General features: G+C 60.3%; 2 protein-coding genes across 4 annotated transcripts; one reads left to right on the forward strand and one right to left on the reverse strand.

Annotated features, from left to right (window-relative positions):
* Window positions 1-4,313: 4,313 nt before the first annotated feature.
* BMP15 (bone morphogenetic protein 15) lies at window positions 4,314-6,148 on the reverse strand. Its single transcript, XM_054641733.2, has 2 exons — window positions 5,662-6,148; window positions 4,314-5,173 (listed from the first exon to the last, which is right to left on the reverse strand). The coding sequence occupies exons 1-2, from the start codon at window positions 5,978-5,980 to the stop codon at window positions 4,398-4,400; spliced, it is 1,095 nt and encodes a 364-aa protein (XP_054497708.1). The 5' UTR covers window positions 5,981-6,148; the 3' UTR covers window positions 4,314-4,397.
* Window positions 6,149-9,401: 3,253 nt separating this feature from the next.
* Window positions 9,402-21,717, forward strand: SHROOM4 (shroom family member 4). 3 transcript variants are annotated; one of them, XM_054641685.2, is made up of 10 exons: window positions 9,402-9,671; window positions 12,963-13,114; window positions 14,232-14,363; window positions 14,887-16,831; window positions 17,030-17,091; window positions 17,489-18,088; window positions 18,290-18,712; window positions 18,795-18,981; window positions 19,551-19,823; window positions 19,905-21,717. In XM_054641685.2, exons 1-10 carry the CDS (start codon window positions 9,546-9,548, stop codon window positions 20,172-20,174), a joined length of 4,170 nt encoding a protein of 1,389 aa, XP_054497660.1. In that variant the 5' UTR covers window positions 9,402-9,545; the 3' UTR covers window positions 20,175-21,717. The 3 variants fall into 3 exon arrangements, with proteins under 3 accessions (XP_054497660.1, XP_077042290.1, XP_077042291.1); XM_077186175.1 differs by having other exon boundaries at window positions 17,522-18,088; XM_077186176.1 differs by lacking the exon at window positions 12,963-13,114 and having other exon boundaries at window positions 9,535-9,671; window positions 19,905-21,715.
* Window positions 21,718-23,268: the final 1,551 nt, after the last annotated feature.

Here is a 23,268-nt window from a genome sequence, read left to right on the forward strand (position 1 = left end):
ACAGGTGTGCACACACCTACCTGCAGTGGAACACATGCACAGGCAGACTTGTGTGCACACATACCTCCACATGCACTCATGTGTACACAGCTGTGCTTTGCTTTTCTGTGTGTCCCTAGCACACAGAAATACACCCACACTCGTGCACCTATGTACATTCACAGGTGTGCAAACCTGTGGATACCCACAGGTACCCTCACCTATAAGCACACATATGCATAAGCACACAGCCACGCTTCCCATGCACATACACAATCATGCACATGCGCACACACAGGCATACACCTGCGTGCACAGGTGCGGGCAGACACATGTGCATCATACAGATGTACACCCACACAGGTGCACCAGCAGCGTTTGGGCACACAGTGGGCTCCTGAAGACCACAGCACGCCTCATCCCGGGGACCCCTTTGGGTGGGTGGGGGCCAAGTGGGTGCTGCATCGGACTCTGCAGCTGTTGGGCGAGAGACAGGACCCCGCAGGTGCCATGTGCCACCCTGAGGCACACATGACCCTGTCATCCATGTAATCTGCCTTTGCACAGCTGGGCAGGGACAAGAAGGTGCTGAATGTGGCAGGGTGCATTAGGCTTATTTTCTGTACAGAGCATCTGGAGCAGCCCAGCCACGGCATGGCCCCAGGGAGCTCAGCAGCACAGTCTCCCCCTGGCCCAGCCCACAGGACATACGGCTGCTGGAGAGTCCTGTCCCAGCAGTGAGTGCATGCTGTCCCTTGGTCTCTGGGGATTCTAGTGCACAGTGGACATTCCTGGGCATGCTAGTGGCTGTCAGCACTCATACTGTGGTGGGGCACACCCCCAGCCCTGTGGGGCAGAGCAGCCAAGAGCACTGTGCCATGGTGTCCAGAGGGAGAGCATCCCTGAGCTGGAGGCAGCTGGATGGGGGGGCCAAAGCTGGGCAGCTGGGCTCTGCTGGGGGGATGCCTAGGCTGGTGTCACTGGAACTGGAGGACACCACAATGGTGGGCACAGGAGGTCCCTGGAATGTGGGCAGTGAGGAATAGTGTAGAGGTGGGGGTCCTAGAGTCGAGAACTCCCAAGGTTGGTGGGGTTGGGTTACTTGTGAGGCCCCATGGCTGGGGACATCAGGGTACATGGAGCAGGCCACAGGACTTGTAGGGATGAGAGACATTAGGAGTCCCAGGCATGCAGACAAGGCTAGGCAGGGGGTGATGCAAGGGATGAGCAGGGGTCCCCAGTTACTGCAGGCCCTGATGACACACTCAGTGCTGTGCCAGCAGTGGGCACCCAGGGGTCTGCTGCTTTCCATCCTCCAGAAGGAGGAGGAGAGAGGCATGGGCCATCTGCAGGGCCACATGCCTCCCACCCCCTGGGGCTCCTGGAACACCCAGAAGGGCAGATGGGGAAGGGAGGAATGTCCTGAGTCACGTGGCACCTACCCTTCATGCCAAGACCCCCCTGGAGGGAGCTGTAGAGAAGCAAGAGGAGGGAGAGGAGTAGTGCTAGGCTGATGGTGATTCCTGGGGATGGTAGTGGGGACTGCACGGGCCCTGTCAGCCATTCTGAGTGCTGAGGCTTCCATAGTCTTGCAAACTCCATCTGTCAGGTGCCCCCTCTCAGGCACTGCTCCTCTCAGGTAATGGCTCTGCACAAATATTTCAGTGGCCCTGGGCAGAGAAACAGCCCCAGCTGGGGGCTGCCAGCATCTCTGCAGGACACCCATAAGGCATCTGGATCCTGGCCATCACAGTTTGCATACAGCTACAGTCCTGGCAAGGTGCCTGGGGAGCACCTTCTCTCCACAGCTGGGTGATCTCCATCCTGGTGTCCCTGTACTGTGCCCAGCCTAGATTTACCCCAGCACTGCAAGGGCACATGGGACACATCCCCCCTCTGCCCAGTGCCAGCCTACAGGATGTGGGGTGTGAGGTGTTCATGCCCACTTAGGAGGGGCAGCAGGAGGGATAGTGAATGGGCACCCTGTGGAAACAAAGCAAAGCCTCAGTGTGGGATTTGGGGCAGGGGAAGGAGCTCGAACAAGGCAGAAGGGAACAGGGATGCACTAGCTGGCCTGGGGAAGAGAAAGGGGCTAGCAGCAGCTCCATAGGCAAGATCCCTACCTGAGGGTGGGTTGGGGCTAATGTCCAGGATTAGTGGTCCTCAATGGAATGCCAGGCTGTGCCTAAGGGGCTCACATAGCTGCGGGATCTGCAGGAAGATCATCCCTGCAAGGTGCACCCAGGGAACAGGCTAGGGTCACTGCACCCTGCGCCTGGCAGTCTCAGCAATGATGCAGGCACAGTGCTGGGGTCATCTGGGGACAGTGAATCTTTCCCTGAATCACTGCTCCTCCATCTCTGTGGTAGCACCTTTCCCACAACCAGCACAGAGGTGATCCTGCTGCTGGAGCAGCCCCTGGGCACCCATGGGTACTCAAGGAAGGGGCCCATCCCAAAAGACTCAAGAGCCTGTTGCCACAGTGTATAAATGGACACAGGGCTGGGGTGACAAACTCCAGTGCTCACCCATCTCCAGGTGCCCAGCTGGTCCAAGGGGTGCTGGCAGCAGGTTGGGGGTGGGGGGGGGCAATGGCATCTAGGGGTATCCAGGGCTGGGAGCATGCCCCTCCCCATGTCTTTTATCATCACTTGCCTGCATGAATCAACAGAACATGGTTAATGATTGATAGGGCTCAGATCTGTGAGCTTCCAAAAAAGCAGATGTTCCCCACTCATCACCAAGATGTGGCTAGCTGGGACAAGGGGCAAAAGAGAACCTGGGGCTCTGTGGTTTCTCACTCTTTCAGGATGGGAAAGAAACTTTGAGATTGGCAGGAAAGGGAGGGATTGGAGTTGACAGCACCTCATCCAACAGCAAACACAGGGAAAATAAAATTGCTGAAACATCCCATGGAGCTTGGGCCAGCAATAACAGATGGGGCTGGATCCCAAGCAAGAGGAGACCCTGGCAAAAGCATGTGCTGTGGAGAAACAGCACCCAGGTGACAGTGCTGGTGCCAAGGATGATGACTGCCACCTATGCCTTGCTGCTCAAAGAATGGAAATTTTGCTCCAGCACTGCAGACAGGGCACCATATCCAGCAACGGTCAGGTTTGTTTGTAGATACCTACCCACAATAGCAACAGCAGAGAAATGCCTTGGCCATGGTGACAGACAGCCCCAGGAGACCTGGCTCATTGGTCTTCCATGGTCTCCTAGGACTTGCCCCATACAGAGGGATGCGGGGCACCTCTCATTCCCAGATCCATGGAGGCAGCTGCCTGCAGCCACATCTGGTCTCCTCTGCATTAGGGCAGGTCAATGCTCCAGGGGAGGCACTTCTCATAGGCCCTGCTTGAACCAGCTGGGATTTACCCCTGCACCCGCCCCCTCCAGTGAAAGCACAAAGGCAGGGTACAGGGATACAGCCTAGGGCAACCTATCCCAGGGTGCATCTGCTGCACTCTGGGGGCAGTGCAAGAACAGGCCAAGATGGTCTTTAGCAAAATCAATCAATTCATTTATTCACAGTCAAGAAATAAATAGAGAAGAGTCAGGCAGCAGGGGTGCTGAGAGTGGGACTGACCCTTCTGGAAACAGGGACATGCCAGGAGCTCAGCAGACCCCAAGGCCTGTGTGACAGCAAGAGTGCAAGAAGGTAGAGAGACATCTGCAACAGGAATCTGACCTCTGGGAACAAAACCTGAACCCTGCTAGAGAGCAAGCCAAGGAGCTGAAGAACAGGTGTGTCAGAGGAAACAGCAGGCACAGCCCAGCACAGGCAGCTGCCTTGGCCTCTAGCACCGGAAGCAGAGATGGCAGCTCAGGTCCCTCCAGTTTTTCACAGCCCTTCGAGAGCAGAACTGCAGGGGAGGAGAGAGGCTTCCTCGCTCCAGCCCAAATTCTCAGCCTGGTGAGATGCCTCTGCAGCTGAGACTAGATAGGGATGGGGTGCACGTGAGTTGGGAAGGAATGCCACAGGCAGGGTCACATCAGATCCTGACACCACCAATGTGTCAGATGCAAAACACAGAGACACCTGGACTTCCTACCCTCCCTGCCCTCCCTCCACCAGGAGACTCCCAGCCACCTCCTAAGAGCTTGGTACTCCTGTTTAGGGACACAGCTCATATCTGAGAACATCAGGCCAAGCCCCCCTGCCCACCAAAACCAGGCAGCAGCCATGGGGGCTGCAGGAAGGACAGATGCCATGGGGCAAGCACCCCAGCACAGGTTCCTGCCTTTAAAAACCCACAATTTACATAAAACTGTCATTGTAAAATCTCCCCACTGAGCAGCACTGCATGGGGAGGGGAGATGAGCCAAGTGAGCCCCAGGCAGAGCAAGATAAACCCTGAAGTCCAGATCTATAGGAAGAGGCAGAGCCCAAGGGTGATGTGCTGGGGCAGTGGAAATTACCGGCAAGTGCAGGACTCTGCAATCATGTTCTCATACTCCTTGTACAGTATGCCTCCATTGCGCTCAATCATGAGGACACTGATGGGGCTGTAGCGATAGGGCACACAAGAGGGCCGGGGCACATTGGCATCCACAAGCTGATGAACAAAACTCTGCACCACAGCATGGTTGGGTGCGTGGAAGTCATAGCGGAGCAGGTGGGGACAGGTACCCTTGCAGTAGCGCGGGTTGTAGCGGTGAGGAGCGATGATCCAGTGGTCCCAGCCCAGCTGTGCAAAACTGACAGGGAAGGGGCGGAGGGAACAGTCACTCTTCTCCCCTCCCTGCTCCCGCAGGTACTTGGGCAGGTCATGAGCCAATGTCCCTGTATCACGTCGGTGTCGGTGGGGCTCTGCTGCCAGAGGTGCCAACCCTGCCTGAGTATCATTAAGGTAGAGAAGGAGGAAAGGGTGGCCAGGGGCCACAGGGGCATCGTGGCCTCCTGCTCGGCCAGCACGCACACAGACATGCTGCAGTGCCAGGCTCCCCATGCTGCTGTTCCCCAGCACCAGATAAGGGGTGACATCAACTTCAACCCAGCCACGACGGGGACGGGCAGTAGGGCTGAGCAGCACCCTGGGTGGCTCACCAGCCATCACCAGCTCCAGAGCGCAGAGAAGGCGACCGTGGGCCAGTGACAGACTGGGCAGGTAGACCACAGTAGCTCTGAGGAGGTGCTCGACCTCTGGCTGGCCCTCCATGTGGTAGGTGAGGGCCTGCAAGTACCAGCGACCTGCAGGGAAGCAGTAACCAGTACCCTGTTAGCATAATGCAGGAGGCACTGTGGAGCACCCCTTTCTGTCATGGTGCTGCCACAGTCCCACACAGCACAGCAGAGCCTGTGACAGCCATCTGCCCCAGCACAAGGCAGAAGCTGCAGCAAACAGAAGCCATGAGACAAGGCTTGCTCATGGCATGAAGGGCAAAGAGTCTGCAACATTTCCTATCCTCTCCACCAACACCATTAGCCTGGCAGAGCATCAGGCAGAGTGGGAAGGAGAGAAGGGCACACAAGGGCCAGCTATGCAATTGCCCATCTCACCCCTGGGGCAGAGCCTTGGACTCCTGCCAAGTGGAACCCTATGGCCAAGAGCAACCCCAGCCAGGACAGTGTAGAGAGGGGGAAGGAAGCAGGCAAGAGACATCGCCTTCAGAGCTCAAGCCCACCCTGCTAGCTCTGCTAAGCGTACATACCATCCTTAGTGCTCACTGGTTCCTTACCTGCCCAGGGCTGACCCCCATGGGAGCTGGCCTGTACCAGGCGGATGGTGTTGGTACCTAGGCTGCGGCTGCGGCGGGGTCGGCCTTCGCGGTCAGCAGCACGCCGGTACAGATTCAGCATGTAGCGCAGGGGCTGCCCACTGGCTGGCACCGCCTGCCAGCCTGGGCTGCCTGGAGCCCGCGTTTGCAGGGCTTGCAGGAGGGGCAGGGTGGGGACAGCAGGCAGGGAGCCAAGGGACAGTGGGGACTGGTTTGCAGCCTGGGAAAGGGGCACAACAAGGAGAAGGAGGAGGCTAGTGAAAGGGTAGGGCATAGCCATGATAGGTGAGTGTCGGGAGGGAGCAGGTAAGAGGGACAAGGTGGGGCTGGCCAGCAGAAGAATTAGGGAGAACCTGCAGTCATGCTTCTCCTCACTTGGGAGGCAGAGCTGACTGTGGGCGCCAGCAAAAGGATCCCAGAGTGTTTCCAGCTCCTATCAAGACAGGACAACCACACCAGCTGCTTCAGCTTGGCACAGGAACAGAAAGGTGGGGGGAATCTGTATGCAAAAAGGGGTACAAATTCCAGACTAAAATCCAGACCAGGAGCAAAGCTAGCCCAACAGAGAGCCTGGCTATGGGAGCTGTAAAGGTGCTGGGGTAGGGGAGTGGGGTGAAGTGGGGTGGGAGAACCAGCTCACTCAGCCCACGTGCTCTTGGCTCAGCCTCCTCCTACAGGGTAGGAGGTCCTTGCCCCGGCCCATTTTAAAGGCATGGACTCAATCAGGTTTTAAAGAGGCAGGACCTCCCTGGGTCCCGGGGGAGTGGGGCCAGACAGAGCCTGAGAAGGTGCTTTCATGCAATGACAGTCCCTCCAGCTACCTCCACTCTGTGCTGATACTCTGTCAGCGGCTCATCACCTTTGTGCCCATTGCTGCATGCTGGTCTGCACTGCCCCAAGCACGCACAGAGCTGTTGGGGAGTTCTGCTCCCCAACAGCCCCACAGCACAGTGAGGCTGCCCAGTGCCTCACTCTATCCAGCTGGCACTAAGACACATGGGTGAGCAGAGTGACCCTGAGCCCAGCAGTGCTAAGTATGTCTGGATAAGCCAGCAGTACCCCACTGTAGGCATCATCGTGCCACCACCATCAGCATGCCTGGCAACTTTGCCTACCTTGACCAGTTTCCAGGTCTTTCTGCCAGCACCTGCTCAAAGCTGAGAGGTGAGCATGATGCTCACCCTCTCGCTGGCATGGGCCATTCAAGTCACTTTCCGTACTGGGGACAGTGCTTGCCTGGGAAAGAGCCTCTGGGCATACTAATAAAGCCTCTTATTTGGCCTTATCATAAAGCAGAGCACTAGGGCTCAGGAGCTTAGTCCCTGGGTAGGGACTGGGTGCCCGAAGCTAGCTCGCTCATGCCAAGGCCGCAGGGCTACTATCTAGCAAGCATGGTGATTATCAGCTCTATAGTGATTGCAAGCTCTTAGGATTTCAGCTTTGCTTTGCTTTGCTTGCGCGGCGGCCTTTGCTTGCTAGGTAGTGGTGCCCCGGGCTTGAGGCTGCAGCAGACGGAGAGAGAGGAGAAGGAGAAGGCGCAGGCTGTTCCACGAAGATGGCTTTATTTGGGGAGGTCCGTGAAGGGTCTCTGCTCTTCTTCTTTCTCCCCTAATGGGGTACAGTATGCTTCTTTTATAGGGTTGGAAAGGATCCAAGCTTGACCAATGGGTAAGGGGTTAACATGACATTGCCTTATAGGGTTACAGAGATAGGTTAAGGGGTGGAGGACAGGAAAACAGGAATTTTCTTTTGCTGTTTCAGCATTCCTATTGTTCATATCCTCCATGGTGCTTTTCCTAAATCTATGGGGTTTACTACAGCACACTACGGTGTGGTGTGGGCAGCTGCAGCCAGTCCCACCTCCAGAGACCCTGGTGCTGTGCCCTGACCCACAGTACACTGTTGCTCTCCTGCTGGGATGGAAGTGGCCAGGGGGTGAGCACACTGGTTGGGAATCACTGGTGCGGGCACAGGGACATGGGGAGAGCTGGAGGGATTGTACTGGTGTCTGCTGCCCACTCTTCTTGGTGCCAGCTGGGCACAGTGCTAAGGGCTTGGGAGGGCTGTGTAGGGGTGTGTGTGGTGCTAAATGTGCTATGGGGCCTTGAGAAGAGCCAGGGCACAAGAGCCCTCTTGCCTGGCCAGGCAGCCCTTGTTATTCATTTGGGAAAGCGCATAAGGGGCAGACGAGCCAGTGAACATTGGGAAGTCTGGGCATGGCAGCAGCCAGTCATGATTTGGGGCATTGTGGGCAGGTGGCAGGGCAGGTGGGGTCGGGGTGGTGGACATGTCAGTGGTGGACATGTCAAGGCTGTATGGGGGGGAGCTATGAATCTCTCCTGGGTGGGCTCTAGCACTACAAATAGGCCAGGTACCACTCCACCCTGTGCCCTGTGACACTCTGGCTGTACTGGTCTGGCTGCAGCTGGGCTGCACAGGGAGCAGGCAGAGTTCAAGACAGGTGCTTGGGGACAGGGACTACCAAGAAAAACTTGAGACCCTTCCAGCACTGAATGAACCAGCCTGGCACTGCAAGCTCACCCTCCCAGGCCATGGCGGGCAAGCAGGGCTGCAGGCGCTGCTTGCAGAGCAGAGCTTTCCAGGCCGGTTGTCTGGGAAGGAGATGAGTAAGACTCATGGCCCCAGGCGGGAAGGGAGGAGCAGGACTCTTGGGTTCCCTCGGGAATCCATGCCGATCCACTCCCACCATCCCTGGCTGCTATTGCCGGCTCTTCCCCCTGCCTCAATTTCCCCCAGGTAGTACAGCTGCCTCTCCTGGGTGTAGCAGGAAAAGACAAAGTTGAAGAACGGCCAAACTGCCAGGTATGCCCTAAGGTGCCCGGCAGGATATGGACAGGGTGGGGGCTGGCATGGGTAGGTCAGACAGAAGCCAGCAGCATGTGCTGGCCTGCAGGCAGTGGAGCTTGGGGCGCCAGTGTGACTACATGGTGGGGAGCCAGGGGGACTGCATCACCCTACTGCCACCGCCTCGTACCCACCTGAGTGCTGTTGAACTGCCACCGTGCCAGGCTAAACTGTGCTGAGCACAGTCCCTACTGGTGTGTGTTCCCAGTGGCACCATATTGTGCTGAAGCCAACTGGGTAATTTTGAGCTGAACCTGTGCATGGTCAAGCTAAGTCAAGCCAGGCCAGGCTCTGCTGAGCTGAACTCTGCCAGCCGTGCTTGTCCAAGTCAACCAAGCTGAACTGCCCCGAACAAAATTGGGCCAGGTCAAGTGGAGCTAAGCCAGATGAGGCCCGTGCTTGTTCTGTGCTGTACCAAACTTAACTTTGCCAGCCCTGTGTCATGTTGAACTGAGCTGAGACAAGCCGGAATGTGCCAACCCAGCTGAACTGCACCGAGGCATGCCAGGCTGAGCCATGCTGGGTCAGTTAACCCATGCTGGCCCCCCTGCCATCCCACGTTGAGCTGAGCTGTGATGTATCGTGCTGCACTGAGGTCTGCCAGCCTTCCATATCATGCTATGCTGGGTTGAGCTGGACTGAATTGAAATACCCCGGCTGGGCTGTACCAAGATGAGCCAAACAGCTCACTTCAGGTCTCTGGGCTAAAGGATGGCATGCCAAGGTACTGAGTAGAAAGGTGCTGTGCTGTGCTAGTGTCTGCAGAGCCATGCCATGAGCTGTGCTGAGTCGTGCCGTGTTGTGCCGTGCCGAACTGTCCGCCGCCGTCCCCCCGCGCCTCATTGGCGGCGGCGGAGCAGTCCCGGTGCGGAGCGGCCCCGCCCCGCACTCGCCCCGCGCCGCTCAGCCCGGGCGGGCGGGGGTGTAATTTCCTCCACAGTTCGGGGCCAGGACGGGATGGGGCTGTAGCTGTAGCCGCCATGGAGCGGGCAGAGGGCCGGTCCGGCGCCCCCCAGTACGTGCATGTGCAGCTGCAGGGGGGCGCGCCCTGGGGCTTCACGCTGCGCGGCGGGCTAGAGCACGGCGAGCCCCTCATCGTCTCCAAGGTAGGAATCGCCGGCAGAGCCCCGCGTGGGCTCCGCGACATCCTCCCTCAAGGGGCCTCCCGCCCGTGGCGGGGCGCGGGAGATGGGAGGACACCCGGGGCGTGGCGGCGTCGGGGGTGCGGGGAGCCCCGGCCGCGGGGTCTTGTGTCCTGGCGCGGCGGGACGGGGACGGCCACTCGCACCTACGATCTCCGCGGCCCTCCACTTAGAGTCGCAGTGAAGAGTGAGAGCGAGAGGGGCGGAGGGACAGCCCGGACTCGGCGGCAGGAAGAAATTCCTCTGGCACATCCGTTGGGCTGGCGTCGAGGGCGGCCCCCACATTCTCCCTCACGTCTTTCCCGGTCCCGTCCCGCGGGCTGTAGCCGGGGGAGGTCAGCCCCCTCTGTGCCCATCCCGGGCACCAGACTCTGCGGGGACGTTTAGTGCCACGGTGGGGGAACCATAGTCCGTCCCGTCATGCCCCGGCACCCCTGGAACGCAGGGGCAGGACCGTGCCCGGGACGGGGTTGGCGCCGGGGTGCGATGCCGAGCGGAGCCTGGCCGCAGTCGGGAGCAGAGGGTGAGGGTGACCCCTGCGGCCCCGACGTCTCGCCACACAGAGGGTCACCGATTCCCGCGGCCCCCGCCAACGCATCGCTCCGCGGGGAGACCCGCAAGGAGCAGAGCAGCGGCCAGGGGAACTCCAATAGCCACCCCTCCGGGGAGCCCGGACGGGGCCCTGTCGCCGGACGATTTGGCCGCCTGCCCGCCCGGTGTCGCCGTCCTGCTGAGCCGGGGTGCGGCGGGCCGGGTTGGCGGCCCCGGGGCTGCTCCGTGCCTCGAGCCGGGCCGACTGCGCCCCCGGGCCGTTCCACGCCCTCGGCGGGACGCGGCCAGCGCGGTCTGGCTGGGGGAGCTGGAAAAGTGGCTCCGGTCCCAGCCCTGCGCCCTGAGGTGGCACCGCCGGCGGGTGGGGAGCCGGGCGCCGAAGGAGTAACTGCCCGCGTCCCCACTCGCTGCTGGCCTTCGGGGTGATGGGTCCCCCGTGGGTCCGCCGGTTGCCGGAGGAGGGGATGTTCCTCACTCACCACTTTTGAGAAGGGGATTGGCTTGCGGGCCGCGGGGTATCGGCCCCCGCGCTCCCACGGACACGCCGCCACCGCGTGTGCTCGGTAGACAAAAGGGGCTTGTTCCAGCGCTTTGTGCATTCAGGAGAGGGTCCCCCGGGGTCACCGCTCCGCCGCTGCGGCCGGCCGAGGTGTGTGCGGAGAGGGGGCGGCGTGCGGGGTGCGGGCCGGAAAGAGGAAGGGCGTCCCCGCACACGATGACTGAGTTTGGCCTCTGAGCCCACTCCGGGCAGGATCCCTTTCTGTGGCAGAGTCCCACGGCGGTGCTCACATGCGATCTTAAGCCTTCCATGGGGCTGCAAACGCCCTTCGGCACAGGCTTCCCTGAGCACGTCAGGGGCAAGGAGGGAGAATGGTGTGGCGCAGGGTGAGTACAGCTCTGGCACTGTTCTGGTTGTGAGTCCTAAGACAAGTTTCTCCTGAGACAGGCAGACATTCCCGTGAGCCATCTGGTGCCCACCATCAGGGCCCAGAGTGAACTCCAGGGATGGTGTTGGGAAGTGTCCTGAGCTGGCTCAGCCAGGCAGGGCAGCAGGCAGTGGTGTTTGGTTGCTAGTGCTGAGTTCACTGGTAGCAAAGGCAGAACAAGGGGCTGTTTGTGCCAAATTTAGCTCCTCGTGGGTGATGTCAGGGCTGAGCCTGTCCATCCTAGTGCGTGTGATGATCTAGACATGGGTGCAGACCTGGTGGTGTCCTGCAGCAAGTGGGGACATCTTTCATCTCTGACTCATCCCCATGGCGGTGGCAGGCAGGACTGGTGGGCACATGTCTGGACAGAGGACTGAGGTGAAGGTGCAGCCTGCCTTGCTCACTCTGCTGGTGCCTGTTGGTGGGCAGCAGCATGGCAAGCACCCAAGTGCTCCACTGACTGCATGGTAGGACTGGGAGCCCTCACAGTCAGTCAGGGTCCCCTGCCAGGAAGGCAGCCCCATGGCTGACATCTGGGTAGGAGGGCAGCCTGCCTGCGCAGGCAGGCACATTGGCTGTGCCCAGGCTGGGTATGGCATTGCAGTGCTAAGATCCTTGGAAAAATGGGAGAGCTGTTGGTTCTGGGCACAGCTGTGCCATGGGGCAGTGGTGCACTGGGCAGGAGGCTTGGCTGCCCCTGCCTTTCTCCCTCCTAAGGTGACATTTTGTCCAGGGGTAGTGGAATGCCCCCTGAGCCCTCCCCACCATTAGGGCTGGAAAGTGGTGCCCAGGGGCACATGCACAATGACTGACCTGCTAGGAAGCCATGTGTGCTCCCTGGCACTGAGGTCTGGCTGCTGCCCAAACTGGTCCTGCAGGCACTGTGAGCAGAGCTCATTCCCTGGCCAGGCCTGGGAGCAACTGGGCAGGGTGAAGAGCCCATGGGCAGGGTGGGTGCAGGAGCCCCAGCATGGGGCCAGGTTAGCTCTGCCCTGCAGGTGGCTATAGGGTCTTGCCACATCCACACTGGGCATGGGGCACCCCAGGTCGTGCCCCATGCACCTGCATGCCCTGTGCTACTGCCACCACGGAGAAGCAGCTCCAGTCGCTTGCCAGCCCTGTGGTATGGAGTTGGCAGTCCCTGGCCATTGCAGTGGCAGGATGGGCAGAGATCAGTGCTGGCAATGGACACTGCCTAGCCCAGCCAGGCACTGCTTGTCCCAGGGCTGCCAGGACTGCACCTACCAGCTAGGGCAGAGGGCATGGGCCAGGATCTCGTGCTGGAAGCACCATGGCTGTACTTCCTCTAAGCACAGCAATACAGGGTGCCAGGTTCATTTTGGCCATGGGTGTCAGGGAGGGTAGGCATGTGCCAGGGCTCAGCACTTCCCCTACTATTGTCTCCTATGTGCACATAGGGTTGGATGGCATCCTTTGGGCATCAAAATCACCACGGGTGCCCAGACAGGCTCAACGTGGGGTTGGAAGCAGCAGCAGGGGGCTGGCATCCATGCTGGACAAAGGGCCCTTGTGCTGCCTGCGAGGGAATCTGCTGGGATGTGACATTTTTCTTTCTCTCCCCTCCTTGATGCCCTTGCTCAGAAATTCATGTGACCAGAGAAGGGGGAGAGACTGACCCCACAGATCCCTCTGTGGTGCCTGGGGCTCAGGTACCTTCTCCGAAGCCTCTTTCTCCCCTGACACGCGGTGGCCATGGAACATCCCCTGGGATATTCTGGGGGCTGTGCCCCCCTTGATGCCCCTCTCTGTCACCCAGGTGGAGGATGGGGGCAAGGCTGCACTGTCCCGCCGGCTGCAGCCAGGTGATGAGCTGGTGAACATCAGTGGGACGCCACTGTACGGATCCCGCCAGGAGGCCCTCATCCTCATCAAGGGCTCCTACCGCACTCTGAAGATGGTTGTTCGCAGGTTGGCAGTGCTGTGGAAGGGACGCAGGGAGGGCCAGTGGGGCTTTACCTGCCTGGGGGACTGGCAGGAACCTGGAGGTGCCCTTGTCTCCAGCTTGGAGGTGCCCCTTGCTGGGACAGGGTGGGGAGCAGCCCCTTTGCTGCTGTCAGCACTCCCGCTAAGTGGGAGTTCCACATCCAGCAGAGCCAGGGCAGTGCATTGGGCTCACCACCCCCTCGCTGGGCGGTATCCTCAAGCGTGGCCGCTCCTCTCCCTTCCTGCCTGCTTGCCTGCCTCCTGCCTGCCTGCTTGCCTGGGAAAGGAAGGAGAGGCAGGGCTGGGCCTTGCCGTCCCTTCCCCCCCTAGCTCCTCCAACTGCATCCATTCCCTGGCTGCATCCTGACTGACTCCAGCTCCAGCAGCACTCAGGGGCAGGGACGGCGCAAGGGCACTGCCCAAGGGGCAGGGGTCCCACGGGATTGTGCTGGGGTTCAGCATCATCCATGGTGAGTTTGGGGGTTCTGGGAAGTCCCTGTGCTGACCTCACAGCTTGCTGCTCTTATCCAGTCAGTAGATGTGGCAGCACTTGGCAGTTGGGAGGTACAGGAGGTGGCTTCTGACCATGTCTGTGCAGTGGCATTTGTTGGGTGGGCTGGAGACTCCTGTGGATGCTGTGAGGGGTGGGACAGAGACCAGCACAGGACCCTTCCCAAAGACATGATGTGGCTGGTGCTTGCTGCAGGTACTGAGGGACAAAAGAACAAGGGGGAAGGTCAGGCTTGTGGTGGAGACAGATGTGGCCCCAGTGTCCCTTGGTGGAGCTAATCCAGACCCAGCAGAGATGCTTGCCTTGCTCAGGTCATTGCCTATGGGCTATGCAGGGGCTGTGTCCTAGGTCTCCTGTTAATGTGGCAACAGGGATGCTGCAGTCTGGGGAGCCCTGGCCAGCTGGGTGAGCTGTGAGATCCCCTTGCCCAGTGCCGGGTGCTTGCAGGACTGGACCCTCCTTGCTGCCATCCCCTTTGGGCGGGCACTGGCCTGGGGGAGACAGGAAACCCCGTAGGAAGTGACTTCAGCCCCGGTTCCTTGGCCTGGCTTCCTCCCCATTCTTGTCCTTTCCCGCTGTTGCTCTTGGCAGGAGGAGCGTGCCCGTCTTCCGGCCCCATTCCTGGCATGTGGCCAAACTTGCCGAAAGCCGCCCAGACGTCCCCACCATGCACTGCCCGGCTGATGCCTTCAGCCTCTCCTGGCCTTCGGGGTGTGATGTCAGGTGAGACCCTGGGGGCAGTTATGAGACTGTGCAAAGGGAGAGGGCAGACAGGACACCCCTTGGGTTGTGGCAGTGGGGGTGGCATAGGGGGTCCCACGCTAGTTTTGGGCATCCCTCCTCATTCTGCGCTACCCTTTCCCCTGGCTGTTAATTCCCGTTTCCCGGCAGGAAGGGGCGGTGGCTCTGCTGGAGACAGCCAGGAGCTGCTTAGTCCCACTGCCCCGGCTGCCAGAGCTGGGAGGTCTCAAGTGGCTGGAGTCACACACACACCCTGTGTTCCCTGTGCCTGTTCCCCTTGCCAGTGCCAGGCAACCTTGGTGGTGGCCCCAACCCAGGGGTGAAGGGCAGGTTGGGGTAGTGCTGCCCTGTGCTCCGTTGTCCCAGGGAGGGTGTATGTGGGGGGATGGGCTCCTTAGAATCTCTGTGGAGCTGGATGAGGGGCAGCAGGTGCCTGTAACACTGACGTGGGGCTAGGCAGCAGCAAGCTGTCCCTGCAGTGGAACCCACTGTCCTGGCACTGCAGCACTGACCGGAGCAGCTCCATCGGGAGCATGGAGAGCCTGGACCATCCCAGCCAGGCCTGCTATGAAGGAGACCCCTCACCCGTTGACCAGGGCATGTACCACAGCAAGCGGGACTCTGCCTACAGCTCCTTCTCTGCCAGCTCCATTGCCTCTGACTGCGCCCTCTCTCTCCGTCCTGAAGAGGCAGTGTCCATTGATTCCAGTCTCCAAGGCCCCTGCAAAGCCCCTGACAGGCGCTACCTGACCACAGGGGCTGAGCCATCTGCCAGCTGGCACCCTGAGGCCTGGCGGGCACCAGTGCCCCCCCAGCCCCCTGTCAGGAGGGACAGCCTGCGTGCAGCCCCAGCTGGCAGAGGGGACAGGTGCCAGGCCTCAGTGTCAGCGGATATGCTGCATGCCAAGGGCCGGTGGATCTCTGACACCTTCCTCTGCCAGCGGGATGGGGAGGCAGAAGTAGTGGGCAGGAGGAAAGTGGCACCATACCCCACAAAGGACTGTTTCTCTGCTGACCAGTATTACATGCTGAGCTCCCACCCGGACCGTTGCCCAGCTGAGCCACTCCTGGGGGAGAGCATGGAGTCTGACAACCAGCCATACGTGGATGACAGCATGCACCAAGTGCCTGATGCCACAACAGCAGGTGACAACCCATTGTTGTCCCCTCTCAAGGGCCACATGTCGCACCGTCACAGTGCTCCCGAGCAACTGCTGGCCTCCCAGTTCCGCTCTCTCCAGCTGGGCACCAACAGCGGGCGAGCCTCTCCAGCCCCCAGTGGGCAACACTGGACCTTGTCCCCGCTGCATCCTGAGGGCAGCCGAGGGGGAACCACAGGGGCTGCCCAGGATCCCCCACACTGCCCAGAGCCCTGCTGCCGCCCACCACCCTGCCGCTGCTGCCCTGAGCTGCAGCAAGCCTGCGGGCCAGATGGCCAGGGGACTAGCCCAGTACTCAGCGCTGAGGGGCCAGTGGAGGAGGAGAGCCAGGGAGGGGCCCGGCGGGCTGGGGGTCCTCCCCACCGCTCTGCTCAGATGCGCCGCCGCAGCGACCGCTTTGCCACCAGCCTGCGCAACGAGATCCAGCGGCGCAAAGCCCAGCTGCAGAAGAGCCGGGGGGGTGCTGGTGCACCTCCGCCTGGTGAGGAGCCAGTGGAGGAAACTGAGGAGCCCCCAGAGGGCAGTGTACTGGCAGAGCGACAACCTGCCCCGCCTGAGTGTCTCAGCCCCGCACCGAGTGAGGAGAGCAGGAACTCTGGCCGCTCTGCAGATCGGGGCATTCCCACCCCTGACCCAGCCCCTAAAGGGCCCTTGTCCCCTGAGCGGGTGGTGCCAACAGCCAGGGGCCGCTGGCGCTGGTCCCCGGAAAACAAGCTGCAGCCACAACACTCGCCCAGCCACAGTGAACTGGAGGGCTACAGCCAGGGCCCAGCGGCCTGCAGCTCCCCACCACGAGGCAGCGACGAAGCAGTCCTGCTGCCCTTTGCCGACCGCCGCCGGTTCTTTGAGGAGAGCAGCCGACTGGCACCACCCCGGCACAGCAAGTTGCCAGCAGGTGATCCCAGCACCTTCCAGCCCCCTGGCCCTGAGCACCGGGATGTCCGCCGCCTCTCTGTGGACCAGCCCTACAGCCCACCCTCACCCAACCGCCCTGGCTCTGCTGGCCCCTATGCTGAGTGCTGCCGGGAGCAGCCCCACTGTTACAAGCCACTGGGGAGGCCAGGGGAGCTGGATTACCTGCGGGGCTTCTCCTACTCCTATGGGGTTCCCCTGCGCCCTGAGCCCTGCCGCTACTGTGGAGGGGACCTGTGCCCACCACCACGGCCCCGTGGCCACACATGCCACTGTCATCCTGTGTCCTGGGTGCGCTGCCCTGACTGCTGCTACCCAGCTACCCGTCCTGGGCGAGAGGAGAGTGATGCTTGGCCCCCCCGGAGAGCTTTCGTCCCAGTGAGTAATGCCCTGTGGGACTGTGCTGGGGAGCAGCACTGACACTCCCTTGCACCCCTGGACTGTGACCCTGGGTTGGGGTGTGGGGTACTGTTCCCCCATTCGCCCTGCAGACTGCCTTCAAGTCTTCTGCACCTGAATGGGGATGGGACAGAGGTGCTGGGTGATGGATTTCACACTGCCTTCCCCCTCACACAGGAATTTCCTCAGGATGAGTGGGAACCACCTGCAATCACCAGGAAAGTCAGCCAGTCCATCAGGTGAGCCCATGCCAAATGCCACGGTGCTGGGATGTGTGTGCCACTCAGTGGGGACCTGTGCTGGGGGATGTGGGGACTGCCATGATTTTGACTGGGGATGTCGAGAGTGCCTCCCATACTTCCTTGGCCATCCTTGGCTGGTGCCCTTTGAGGCAGAAGGAGGCACGCAGGGCAAGGGTGTGTGAGGAGGTGTCCACAGCAAAGGTGGTCCCTCCTTACCCTTCCCCAGGGTTCTGGAGCCATCTCTGGGGAACTGTGCCCAGTAGATATGCCTGGGCTTCTCCCACCAGTGTGACTGGATGACTAGCTGGGATAAATGAGACAGGGCATGAAATGGGCCTGAACTGCCAGATGGGTGACTGTGTATGGGAGGACGGGTGCCTCCTTCTCTTCCTAGTGAGCTCTCCAGCTACCCACCTGGTTTCCCAAGGCTTGGCCCATTCCACACCTGCCTTGAGAGCACTGAGCCAGAGTGGCCACCCTGCTACCGGGCCATATCCACGCATGACCTCTTGTGGGATAGTGATCACCTGGCCCACAACCCTGAGAGCCCCCCGGATCCGGTGCACCGCCCACTAAGGGGCAGAGCCTTCTCTGAGAGCCATCTCAACCTGGAACCTTCCAGTCCCTGGGGCTGTGACCAGAAGGACCTTTTCCGTGCCAAGCTGGACCCTCCCAGCATCCCCAAAAAGAAGGGCCCCCCACCTCCCCGCCCACCTCCGCCCAACTGGGAGAAGTACAGACAGCGTCGGGCATCCCAGCACCCACCAGATGGTGCTGGGCATGGCTCTGCCTTCTCTGCTGCCCCAATGCCAATCCGCAGCATTGCTGAGGCAGTGAGGGAGCGGTCACAGAGCCTCACCGGGGAGCAGAAAGGCCAGTCCTGGGGGCACACTGCTTGCCCCCCTGCTTCGTCAGGTGCCTGGCCCCGACCTGAGGCCCCCAGATCACTCCGCAGGACTCCTGGGCCTGATGCTGCCAACGCTGAAATTTGCAGGCAAGTGGTGCCATGGCATGGGGGTGGGCTCTTGTACCCTTGTATCAGAGCATCCTAATCCTTAGAGCACCGTGTGGGGTTTTTTTGTGTTGTGGAGTGTCCCTGTCCCTGACCTCTTTCCCTGGCATGGCCATAGCCCTGAGTGTCCCTGCCCCCACGGGTGGGCAGGGGAGCTGACATGCCCTGGGTGGGTGTTGACAGGGTGTCAGGAGCCAGGGAGAAGCGGACAAAGATGAAGCGGTCTGGGGAGATGGAGGAGCAGCCCCAAAGGCTCATCCAGAACCAGGAGCAGGGCTATGCCAGTCCCCGTGGGGTGGGTGAGTGCTCCCTGTCCCTGCATTGTGGCTCTGGCCCTGCCCTGCCGGAGGCACTTAAGCCCAGTTCTGGGGCAGTGGAGGGGGTCAGCTGCCAGGGCAGCTGGCCCCAGCCCCGCTGCATGGACTCGGAGGAACGACTGTGGGACGTGGCTGTCAGGGACCATTCCCTGGCCAGTGTCCTGGCCCCCTTGGCTTCCCCTGGCACTGCCAGTGAGGTGATGGGTGAGCTGCTGGTGGTAGGGGAGCGACAGGCCTGGCGGAAGAGTCTCCAGCAGGACTGGCACCTGGAGGCCCTGGCACAGGACAGGTAGGGCTGTCACAGCACCGGGCCCCATACCAAGGGCAGGCTTACACCCCCCAGTGCTTATCGCTGTATCTCTGTCTCCCAGGCAAGGTTTTGAGCCCATCTCGCTGCCTCCCAAGAGTGCTGCCAGCTCCAGTTCCTTCCCAGTGCACTTTGGTGTTGCAGTGGGCAAAACTGAGCCACTCAACAAGGTAAAGGCACTGCCGGAGGTAGTGGAGGGGAACTCGGAGGATGAGGAGGAGGAGGTGGACCATGAGCTGGTGGAAAAGAAGGTACAAGACACTGCTGGGGACAATTCCCTTGTGGTTCCCCACTGTCCTGGCCAGGTGCTCATGGAGACTGGGTGCATTTCTGGATGCCCACGGGGACTGAGGCATCACTGGTTGTTCCTGGGAGCTGGGGACATCACCAGGCACTCATGGGTATTGGGGTAATTGCTGGGCACTTGTGGGTACCAGGAACATTACCATATACTCACATGGGCCTGGGGCATTGCCAGATGTCTGCAAGGACCAGGGGCATTGTCAGGTGCTTGCAGGACCTGGGAGTCTCACCAAATTCTCATGGGGACCAGTGGCATCTACAGATGCTTGATGTTTGCAGGGGCTGGGATGTTCCCAGATACCCACAGGGACGGAGGCATCCATTAGGTGCACATGGACTCTGAGACATTGACAGGTTCTTGTGGGGACTGGCAATTGCCAGTAGCTCATGGGAACCTGGGGTACCACAAGGTTCTTGTGTACTGTGGGCCCCAGCACAGCGCCCCCACACTTCCGTGCCAGTCCCCTGATCCCATGGGGAGTGGCCCCAGTTCCCCCTGACCCCTTTGCTCCGGCAGCTGCAGCTGATCGAGAGTCTGAGCCGCAAGCTGGTGGTGCTGCAGGAGGCACAACGGGGGCTGCAGGAGGACATTAGTGCCAATGGGGCACTAGGTGAAGATGTGGCTGCTCGTCTGCAAGCCCTCTGCACCCCAGGGGAGTTTGACAAGTACCGCCTCTTCGTGGGTGACCTGGACAAGGTGGTCAATCTCCTGCTCTCCCTCTCGGGTCGCCTGGCCCGGGTGGAAACTGCCCTGGGCAGCCTCGGGCCGCATGCCCCTCCTGAGGACAAGGTGGGCATGGGGGAGGGGACCCTCACCCATGAGGTTTTGGGCTGCGGGATGCCTTGCCAATGCCAGCTGTCTTTCCCACAGCTGGCCCTGCGGGAGAAGCAGCGGCTGCTGGTCGCACAGCTGGAGGATGCCAAAGAGCTGAAGGAGCATGTGGGGCGGCGTGAGGAGGCAGTGGGTGCCATGGTGGCACGGTACCTGCCCCCCGAGCACCTCCAGGACTACCAGCACTTTGTCAAGATGAAGTCAGCCCTCATTGCTGAGCAGAGGGAGCTGGAACAGAAGATCAAGCTGGGCCAGGAACAGCTCAGGTGCCTGCGTGAGAGCCTTGGCCAGGCCTCCAAGGACTGCTAGCCCCCTACCCAGTCTCCCTCCGGGATCCTGGCTGTGATCCCAGATTGCTGCCAAAGAGGATCCAGCCCCTTGTGGATTCTCCCTGTGTCTGTTCATCTTTCCAGCCCCTGCCTTTTATTTATTTTTCTGATTTACCAAGCAGGGGAGGGGGTTGCCAGTCCAGGTGCTGACAGGAGTTGTTGTGCCACAGAGCTGTCATGGGCTCTGGCCACTCAGCAGTCTGTGGCCCAGCAAGACCAGATGGATGGATGCTACCGCCACTCTCATGGGTCTTTCTGTGCCCATGAGGTCCCTCCAACTTGTCCTGGACACCAGTGCCTCTCTTGTATCTGGTGCTGCACCACATGCCTTAAACACCCCCCAGCTACTATTCATGCAGCATCTGAAAGGGTTAAACCGTGCTCACCAGCTTCCTGTTTGCCCAGCTCTGTCCATCTGTGTGTGGGGAGGGAGCTGAAGGAATTTCAGCCCCAGCATCCTCTTCCTCCTCATTGTGTCAGAAACAATGGCCCCAGCCAGCAGGTTCTTAACCCACTCCCTGCTGGCTGAGGGACCACAGGGGGCCGAGGTGAGTGCCAGTAGGTGTTGTGTACCTGTGTCTTGGGATAGTACCCTGCCAGGGCATGGATGCTGGGACAAATACACTGAGGCCTGCGCTACTCTCTGTCACCAATACTGTGGGCATGGAGACAACCCAGCCCCAACCAGCCCTCACCTGTAGCTTCTAGCTCAACACCAGGAGTGATTAATAGAGGAAACACCACATTAAGGACCAAACGGGGTACCTGTCCCCTCCTTTCTGCTGCAACAGCCACAAATAGCACTTAGATGTCACCCCCGCCACTGTCCACCTGTCTCCATGGCATGAGCAGGTGCCTTCATACTGATTTTGCACAGGGGTTTAATGCAACCAGCAGGAGCTTGGGGCAGGAGGGGTAAACGTTTTGGGGAGGCGTGTAGGCAGCAGTGCTTTGGTGTGGCCCAATAGCTGGACAACCCGGCCCAGGGTTCAGGCAGCATCCGTGCCTGCCTGTGAGCTCCAGCAGGAGCCCTGCTGTGTTGCTACCCCTGCTCTGGGCTACCCTTTAGCCTGTTAAACACTACACTTCACACTTGCCTGGCTGTACTGTGGGATGGTGCCTGGCAGGAGTGGGGTCCTCAACATTCCCTCCATCTCAACCACCCCAGGATCATTGCTAGGACCAAAGACTGCACCCCCTGAGGCCATGCTGCTCTCGTGGTGGGGTTCAGCAGCCCTGCAAAGGGCCCTGTGCTGGAGCTGCCAGTGCCTGCATGCCATTGTATCTCTAACAGTAAAGCAGCAGCAGGAGCTGCACTTCTGTTCCAGCTGTCTCTTGCATGGTTTGTCCCTGTGCCCCAACAAGTGGCACTGGAGCAGGGAGAGGGTAATTGCTCCATCTGGGATGAATCAAGGCTTAGCAAGCTCTCGGAAGCTGAATGCCACCGTGGCACAGGGGACACCTGAAGTGCAGCTGTGGGCAGGGTGTCTTCTGCTCCCAGTGCTCCTAGGCTGAGTTGGGGCAAGGGTCAGTGCCTAGACTCTTCCGCCGGGATGCATATAGGAGTCACGGCGCTTGGGTAGTGGATACAGGGTTTTCCCTGGCAATCTCAGGCCATAGCTGCCAGAGCTTTTGGGGCAGCCCCGGGGAGGGGGTGGCCGTGCCCAGGGGGATGTCGCCGTGCTGCTGCTGCTGAGCCTGTTCCGGGGTGCCCTGATTCACCGGGGTGCCCCGATTCACCGCGGTACGGCAGGGTGGTGCCCAGTGCCTTCCCCGGGGACTGCTCTTCGCGCCGGGCACCCCGCGGCAGGGCAGGGGCGTCGGCGGCCGCTGGGCGGCGCCAGTCGCCAGTGCTCAGACAGAGCATGCGCGTGCAGGTGGGTGTGGGAGCGCAGGTGCGCGCGAACACGCGCGGAGGAGGGGCAGGGGAGGAGGGGGGGAGGAGGGGGGGGGGCGTAGGGTCGCCGCGTGCGCAGATGTTGGGACGGGGGCCGGGGATGCTCCAGGGTGAGCACAAGTGCACGGGGCCAGTGTGAGTGTAGGCGAGTGGGTACGCACCCCCATAGTGGATAAACACCCCCACAGTGGATACACACCCCCACAGTGGGGTACACACTCCCACAGTGGGGTACACACGTGCACAGTGGGTACACACGTGCATGCGCATAGGAGCGTGTCGGTGAGTGGCCAGAAATGTGTGTGCGAGCATATGGCTATGCATGAGATATAGGCACATGCATGTCAGTTCATACAAGTGAACATGTACACACAGATGGATGTGTGCACATACATGTGAGCACGCGCAGCTGAACTCTTACATAAGTGAATGCATGCACACACCTCTGAGCACGCATGTTCACATAGTCAAACACATGCCATGTGTGTGAGTGCACGTGTACAGGGCACAGCTGCATGCTGCTGCACACAAGTGTTAGTGGCGATTGACTGCACGTGCAGGTGAACACATGCACGGGGGAACTTGTCCTATGTCTGATGTGCACACGTGAATGCATGCACATGTGTATAAGTGTGAGTTCATAGGGCTACTTTGCAAGCCCTTGCATATGGATAACTGCAGGCACAGGGAAACTGTACCCCATGACCCATTCAAAACACCATTGCCCCTCCATGCAGCTCCAGCTGCTGCCAGGTATGACCGTCAGCCCATGGCATGGCATGGCTGGGTTGCTGGGTACAGGGACCCTCAATGCTGGATGTGGCCATGGCATGGGGTGTCCTGGGGATCCCTTTGTGAAACTTCAGATTGCAAACAGAACCCACAAAGGTGGGGTAGTCCCTGGCCCTGGTGTCTCTCTCCCCATCGTGATGATCTCTCCATTATACAGATCCCAGATCTGTCCCACAATGTCCCATACACCTGAGCTGGGGAAGGATGAGGACATGGCAGGTAGTGATGCTTTAATGAGAGACCCTTGCCACATGTGGGAGATGGGGAATCCTGGAGCATAAAAGTCCAAACCCCATAGTAGGGTGCACATAGTAGGCCCCCCTCACTCCCACAGTCCATTACAGCCCAAAAGAGAAAGCCATGCATTGGGAAGGGACAAGAGAGC

The sequence above is a fragment of the Agelaius phoeniceus genome, chromosome 14 (assembly GCF_051311805.1).
Source record: "Agelaius phoeniceus isolate bAgePho1 chromosome 14, bAgePho1.hap1, whole genome shotgun sequence".
Classification (NCBI taxonomy): Eukaryota; Metazoa; Chordata; class Aves; order Passeriformes; family Icteridae; genus Agelaius; species Agelaius phoeniceus.

Coding starts and splice junctions, on each gene's coding strand:
- BMP15 (XM_054641733.2), bottom strand. CDS start 5,980: ATGGCTATGCCCTACCCTTTCACTAGCCTCCTCCTTCTCCTTGTTGTG. Junction 5,174..5,661: donor TGGGGGTCAGCCCTGGGCAG/GTAAGGAACCAG, acceptor GCTTCCCTGCAG/GTCGCTGGTACTTGCAGGCC.
- SHROOM4 (XM_054641685.2), top strand. CDS start 9,546: ATGGAGCGGGCAGAGGGCCGGTCCGGCGCCCCCCAGTACGTGCATGTG. Junction 9,672..12,962: donor AGCCCCTCATCGTCTCCAAG/GTAGGAATCGCC, acceptor TCTGTCACCCAG/GTGGAGGATGGGGGCAAGGC. Junction 19,824..19,904: donor ATGCCCCTCCTGAGGACAAG/GTGGGCATGGGG, acceptor TCTTTCCCACAG/CTGGCCCTGCGGGAGAAGCA.